Source organism: Trachymyrmex cornetzi, unplaced genomic scaffold (assembly GCF_001594075.2).
Source record: "Trachymyrmex cornetzi isolate Tcor2-1 unplaced genomic scaffold, Tcor1.1 scaffold790, whole genome shotgun sequence".
Lineage (NCBI taxonomy): Eukaryota > Metazoa > Arthropoda > Insecta > Hymenoptera > Formicidae > Trachymyrmex > Trachymyrmex cornetzi.
In genome coordinates this window covers 28471-36096 of record NW_017300125.1, presented here as the reverse complement: position 1 = coordinate 36096, position 7626 = coordinate 28471, and the positions used below count along the sequence as shown (strand labels likewise).

The 7626-nt window shown below is 30.9% G+C and overlaps 1 protein-coding gene across 2 annotated transcripts; it reads right to left on the bottom strand.

The window, feature by feature from the left end:
* Positions 1 to 3212: 3212 nt before the first annotated feature.
* Positions 3213 to 7270, bottom strand: LOC108768375 (SAC3 domain-containing protein 1). 2 transcript variants are annotated; one of them, XM_018518778.1, is made up of 7 exons: positions 7135 to 7270; positions 6698 to 6889; positions 6399 to 6560; positions 6082 to 6333; positions 3742 to 3882; positions 3454 to 3643; positions 3213 to 3355 (listed from the first exon to the last, which is right to left on the bottom strand). In XM_018518778.1, the coding sequence occupies exons 1-7, from the start codon at positions 7212 to 7214 to the stop codon at positions 3266 to 3268; spliced, it is 1107 nt and encodes a 368-aa protein (XP_018374280.1). In that variant the 5' UTR covers positions 7215 to 7270; the 3' UTR covers positions 3213 to 3265. The 2 variants fall into 2 exon arrangements, with proteins under 2 accessions (XP_018374280.1, XP_018374281.1); XM_018518779.1 differs by having other exon boundaries at positions 6399 to 6503.
* Positions 7271 to 7626: the final 356 nt, after the last annotated feature.

Below are 7626 nucleotides of genomic sequence, written 5' to 3'. Positions count from 1 at the left end.
ATAAAAAATCATGAATTTAATAATGCATGAGCCAAATATTTATGTTAATAATAGCAAATTTATATCAATTGTCGGTAATGTCAGCGTTCTTGAATTATCTCCGGGCCCTTTTTATACCGCCGAAAATTTGCCCAGGGTTGACGGTCTTTAATAATATCTCGTCGGTGGTATTACTCAAGGTGTTCGACCGACGACAAAAACCTCTTAAATGTTGTTCAGGATCATGTCCTGGATAACATTTGTCAAGATCAAGGTCATTGAAGGTCGGTTCTCTTACGTAAAAATGAATTCTTGGTACAAAAATGAAAATAAGAGAAACAATCTCCAATGACCTTGATCCTAACGAATGTTATTCAGGGTATGATCCTGAATAACATTTAAGAGATTTTAGTGGAAAAGTACTTAATGAAAATTAACTTAATTATAGTATTTTGGAAAGCTCTCGAGATGATCTACAAGAATGTGCAATAAAAAGTAGGGAGTTTCATTTAAGAAATTGAAGTAACCTTCACGTGACCTTCAAGCAACTGTTCAAGGTCAAACCTTAGAACATATATAAATGGAAGGAGAATAGGGCGCTGAACGTGAAGCCAACATCTGTGCGAGAGAGAAAGGTAGTAAGGGATAAATGTTCGCAATGCGCAGCACCGTCATCTATGTGAATTGTGCAGTTGGTTTAGCGTTTCTTAAGCTGGAAACACGATAGACACATGCAATAGGCACAGGCAACAGGGAATAACGAGCCGTCCAATCAGAGCTCTGGGATATAATATCGAACTTATATCCCAAAGTTCTGATTGGACGGCTTGTTATTCTCTGTTGCCTGTGTCTATTGTGTTTCCAGCTTTACACATTCGTACATTACACAGATGTGTAAAACGTGATACTGCGCATGCGTATTGAGGACATTTATCCCTTACTACCTTTCTCTCTCGCACAGATGTTTGCATCAGCGCGAGCCATGGGCAAGTATAGGCAATGTCCCTTCCATTTATATATGTTCTAAGGGTCAAACTAACGACATCATCTTATGTTCTCCTCACAGCCATACAACTTTTGTTTGAAACATTTTTTTCTAAGGTCAAGAATAAAAAAGTTATTTAGGGTGGGACATAAAAATGGGGCCTATATATATAAGAAAATACAGTACGAAAAAGTTGATAAAAAATTCTCAAAAAATTCTTAAAGTTCTATGAGAAGAAAATAAACAATTTTCGTCTTTTGCTGTTTTTCTACAAAGTTGATAATATTTGAGTAAAAAGACTAATATTCGGCAATTTTTAGTAATTAACCCTTACCATACTAACATGGGTAACTAGTGACCGATCGATTCCTGTTCGTGCAAGTTTCTCTGAGTCTTTCGGTAATTATAAATTATACTACATTTTATTATTTTCCAAAATAAGGAGTCAATATTTATTCTAGAAAGTTGAAAGTATGTTGGTGAATTTTTAGATTTTTTGAATTATTTTGAAGAGGTGAAAAAACGAAAAGATTCTAATGACCCTCGATAGTATGGATGAGGCATCAAATTGTACATAGTACGGTAAGGGTTAATATCTCGTTAACCATTGCGAAAATTACAAAATGGTAGAGGACTTTTCGACTTCAACAATCAGTTTAGTCTGCTCTATCTACACAAAAGGACTTGGCAAAAAATTGCGGGACACTCTGTATATGTATACATATACAGGGTGTCCCGCAATTTTGATACTGTACACACACACGCGCGCGCGCGCGCGCACGCACACGACTTGTGTTAATTGTGATGCGTTTTGATAAGAGTCACCAAATCTGACTGTGGAAATGAGATTTGAACCTTCCTAGTTAATCTTCTTAGAAATCATTTGCACAATCACGTCAAATTATTTTTTTTTGTTTATGAACGTATTCAGCATACCAACAACTTGTATATTGAAAATGTCTCATGCAGTCGATGGAATGTAAAAGTATTAATGTTAAGAGGAAATCATCAGGAAGAAACAAGAGTATGCAAGTTGTATCGACTCTCGCTTTTGTTTGCATTTGGCTTAAATAGATCCTGTTATCTCATTAATTGTCTATAATATCAAATACATTTATAATACCTGTAATACTTATCAATTATTAATTAATACAAAATTTACGTACTAAAATCGTCGGCCATACATATATAAAACAAAATGTGTTTCTTTCAATTATTTAAATCAATTAAGAGAAATAAACCTATTTTCGATTAAAACGAATTTTAGGCCCAATGGCACTAACTTTAACTTTAAGCTAGGATTAAAACTCTTCCTCTCTCTTGGCTTTAAAAAGAGTTTCAAACTTGCTTAAAATTAAAGTAACATTAGTGCAATTTCGGGCATTAGTACTTAAATATCTCAGAGTAAATTTATATACATTTGTGTAGTATATAATTTCGGAAACCGCACACTGAAATCTTTTTCTATCTTAAAATTCATTCATGAACAGAACTAGAATAGTAATATCACATATTAAATTGTTTAGCAATTTAATAATTCTTGATGCTAATAATCATTTTAGAAGGATATTAATAATTTGAAAATAGATTTATTTCTCTTGATTTATCTTCGTTGATCTAATACAAATTGTAACGAATTGTGATATGAATTGTTGATATACATCTACTTAAAAAACGTTTGTCTCATTAGTTACTGGTTATTGTGACAAATATTGCCGAAGCCTTAGTGGTCGTACGGTGAGATTGCTCGTACGGAATATGGGAGATTCGGGTATTCTGGCTGAGATATTGTTCGCAAATAAATTAAATTATTTACAGTTCTTAAGATGCTTAGATTAACATTAAATTATTAATTATTAATTAGATTAACATATTAAGATATTATTAATATCTTTTTAAGATGCTTATTAGCATCAAAAATTGCTTATCAATGTGATATTACTACTCTAGTTTTATTCATGATTATGTTTCAAGACTGGAAAAGATTTCGGCATGCAATTTACAGAATTGGATGTGTGTATAAATGCACTCTAAAATAAGTATTTAAATACCAAGATCTACTTTGATTGAAAATAGGTTTATTTCTTTTAATTTATTCTCGTCGGTCTAATACGAATTGTAATTATTATAATTACTAACGAATAAATTTGTGATCGAAATATTACAATTTAAAGAAAAGTGTTGGTACACATCTACCAAATATATAATAATATTTAATATCTTTAAAATTTAAATTTCATTAGTTTGGATTCGATAAATTCGTAATTGTATATAGAAAACATATTTTATATACATATTAATTCAACATTCATCATTAGAGGTACATTCCAAAAGAATTTTTGGCATGAATTTATGTAACGTGGTGGAAGTGTAATACATTTCAGGATTGGCCTATAAAATAGTAAAAGACATAAAAAGTAAAAAACATCCGCAAATAAAAGTATTCATCTTTTAGTATACAATAATTAACATCTGAATTTTTCACTAACCAGTAAGATTTGTTCGTTGAACTGTGACTTTTTAAATAAAATATTGTCATTGGTAAATGTCAAACCAAATAAATTGCAATCGGCCTGGATTTTACTTATATCTTTATAAAATAAAAGTTCTTGCAATTTCAATCCTGGGAACGACAATACTCTGCTACTGTAGCCAGAACTCATAATTTGCAGAACATTTCTGAAATATAATACATTTCTTATTTAAATAATTATTCAGTATAGCTTTTTATAATTATTGAACATTTTTTTACATGCATAATAAAAATAAGTGAATACCTTCTGAAGCTTTGCAAATTGCAAAAGAATGCACAAGCTAATATCGGAGGTAATTGTGCAACCAAATGACGAACATAAACATAGTTTCTTAAATACCAAGCAAGTGATATCTTTGTGGCTAACTGAATTGCGGGCGACTTTCTGCATATACAACATAAGAAATGAATATGTAAAAAAAGTTAATGTTAAATACTTTGAATGCTTGCACGCACGTATAGGATGTCCCATTTTAACATTTATATCGAAATATCTTGTAAAGCAGAGCTGAGATTTAGTTGCACATTTCAGTTCGATTTCGTTGGCGACGCCCACTGTTCCCCTCTTGCCATTACTTAGCAACGAATCGTCGGATGCTTGTAAACGCGCGTACCGCTTCATCTCAGGAGCGTTCCTACTATTAACTATACTATTCGAATGAAATTGATGAATCTCCCTCAACTTAAATAATGAATTCAAACTTTCTTTTTAGAATAATTTTAAATTAATAATTGAAAATATTTTTATTATTAATATTAATAGTAATAATAATATAGTATTTTTATTATTAATATACTATACACATATATTAATAATAATAATACTATATTATTATTACTATTAATATTAATAATAAAAATATTTTCAATTATTAATTTAAAATTATTCTAAAAAGAAAGTTTTAATTCATTATTTAAGTTGAGGGAGATTCATCAGTTCCATTCGTATAGTATAGTTAATAGTAGATTTACAAGCATCCGACGATTCGTTGTTAGGCAATGCGCAGCAAGAGGGGAACAGAGGGCGTCGCCAACGAAATCGAGCCGAAATGTGCAACTAAATCCCAGCTCTGTTGTAAAGTATAAAAGATACGGGGAAATGTTTCAGATAAAAGTTGTATGACTTTGAGGAAACATAAGACGGTATCATTGGTTTAACCTTGAATGGCATTGTCAAGGTCAGAGCAAGATCATTTTTAATTTTTGAAACAGAATTCCTTATTTTTCATTACATATTCTCATTTTTTACTTCAAGAGCTTTTTAAAATACTATTATAAAGTATTTTTTCATTAAAAGTACTTTTCGAGTTATAAAGCTTGAAAGTTACAGTACCGCCTAAATTAACAGTACCCAAGGTGTCCGATCGATGGCTAAAATCTCTTGAATGTTGTAATCGGCTAAACCTCTTGTATACGATCATAATCTGGATAACATTTGTCAAGCTCAAGATCACTGGAAATTGTACTTACTTTAATTTTTATATTAATAATTTTTATTAAAAAATGAATTTTTAGTGCAAAAATGAAAATAACAGGAACAACCTCCAATGACCTTGATCTTAATAAATGTTATCCAGGTCATAATCCTTAACAACATTCAAGAGATTTCAGCCGTCAGTTGGACACTTTAGGTAATGCTAATGCTGGTAGTACTGTAACTTTCAAGTCGATGGACTTATTACTTGAAAAATACTTAATGAAAAAATACATTATAATAGTGTTTTGAAAAGCTCTAGAGATAAACTACAAGAATGTGTAATGAAAAGTAGGGGGTTCTATTTAAAAAATTTACAGTAGTTAGTATTACGCAAGGTATCCAACCGATGGTTAAAACCTCTTGAATGTTGTTCAGGATCATGTCCTAGATAATATTTGTTAAGATTAAGGTCATTGGAGATTATTCCTCTTATTTTCATTTTTACACTGAAAATTCATTTTTATGTAAAAATAAAAATAAGAGAAACTGTAACTTTCAGACCTTATAACTCGAAAAATACTTCATGAAAAAATATTTTATTATAGTGTTTTGGAAAGCTCTCGAGATGTGCTACAATATGCAATAAAAAAAAAGGTTTCATTCAATATTTTATGTTGACCTTGACTTAACCTTGATAGTACTTCCTATCCAAAATCCGTTATTTCCGCTTTCTTTCTCCCCAGAAATCCTACAACTTTCATATAAAACTTCTTCTTGTATCTCTCTTAGTTTCTGAGATATTCGCTTAGGGCGATTAAAATGCCCCATCCTGTATATAAGAAAATACAGTACTAAGTTAATAAAAATTCTAAAAAAACTTAGAGTTCTATAAAAAGAAAATAAACAATTTTTGCCTCTTGCAGTTTTTTTGTAAAGTCGATAGTATTTGAAAAAAAAAATTGAAGACCAATTATGCGATAATTTTTATAATTAATATCTTGTTAACTATTGTGAAAATTGCAAAATGGTAGAGGACTTTTCAGATTCAGTTTGCTCTATCTACACACCAGCGCTGTCAAAACTTAGCAGACACCCTGTATATATGTATATACATAATTTGCGCATAATATTAATAGCTCTAATTTTATCACAATAATGAGAACTTGCTTTAATTCAGACGAAAGCGAAAAAGCTCTTTTTAAAGCCTCGCAATCTCCAATATGGAGAAGAATATATATAGCTTCCATCTCTGATCGGTTATTATTTAATGCTAATTTTTCGAGATCTTTATGTATTGCTATATTATCTGTTACATTTTCATTTTGTTGATCATATAATATAAGTAACTGCTTGATACATTCAAGTAGATGTTTATTATTTATTTTTGCATTGAATTCCATAATGTCTCTTTCACACAGTCTAAAAAAAGAACCTATTTCTTAGTAACTTTTCAACTTTTTAAAGAGCATTTGATTAACTTGTACCTTTGTGCAGCATATATGTGAAATCGGACAATTGGCTCAAGAAGGAAAATACTTGAAACAATATCAACTCTTTGTATTACAGCATCTTGTCGTACTGACCTTAACCTGTCAAATACAAAGTCATATATCAATACCCAATCTAAATCTGTTCGTGTGATTATCCTGAAATGGTATATATTATAAATCTTACAATAAATTATAAACAATGTTTTATTAAATAGATATTCTGGTAGCAGTATTGCTTAACAGTAGCAATTTATATATTCTTGAAGCATATTTAAACAGATAGACAAAATTACTTGGTGAATAAGTATTGGACAGTGGATAATAATACATGTGGAGGACGCAACAAATTTGAATTTGTCATAACTTGTCCAGCAGCAGAGCGACTAAAGCATTTTACAATTTTCATTGGATCAGCCTTGGGTCTCTTCATATGTTTTGTTCCCTCATCAATTTCATATTTGTGCAACAAACCTTCCCGTTCTCTCCTGAAGTAAATAATTCAAGATTTGAAAAGTAATACATTAAATTTTTATTAGCATGTTATACATAAAATTACAAGACATAAAACAATCTTTTTTTAATAAGCATGTATCCTATTTTTCAATATAAAAACAATAGAAAAATAAATCAGTTTATGTTGACATTCGTGAGAAATTCGAAGCAAGATTCATGTAAATACATGTTTCAAAGTTTTGATTTACAAATTTTCTACAATGCGAAAAAAACTTACATCAATCGTTCTTTTTCCGGACACATAGACAGACATCTTCCCGTTATTCGATCGGCAGTCGTCATTCCGTTCTCCATCATGATTCTAGTGTCCACGATGCTAGAAATCAGTCCGAGATCTCGGATGAAGAAGGAATTGACCAATAGCAATGGTCATGTGATCAAATTGTTCAAATGTGATTTGTTAATTTTTTCTCTGTCCGAGATCTCGGACTGATTTCTAGCATCGTAGACATCGGGCTTAAAGCTGAAAACACAATGGCCCGTATTCAGAACGCGCTTTTATCGATAAAAGCGCACTTTTATCTCTGAAATTCTATAATATACGTGACGTAAAATATAGTATGTTAGCGTCCTAACATCGTTGTAAGCGCGTTCTGAATACGGGTCAATAGACACATTCGTATGTACTTGACCGGACAAAACCTCCGGTTGTAAAAATTATTATTTTAAATCGTTTGTATTTCGTATGAAGAGTTTTGAAGTGCAAATA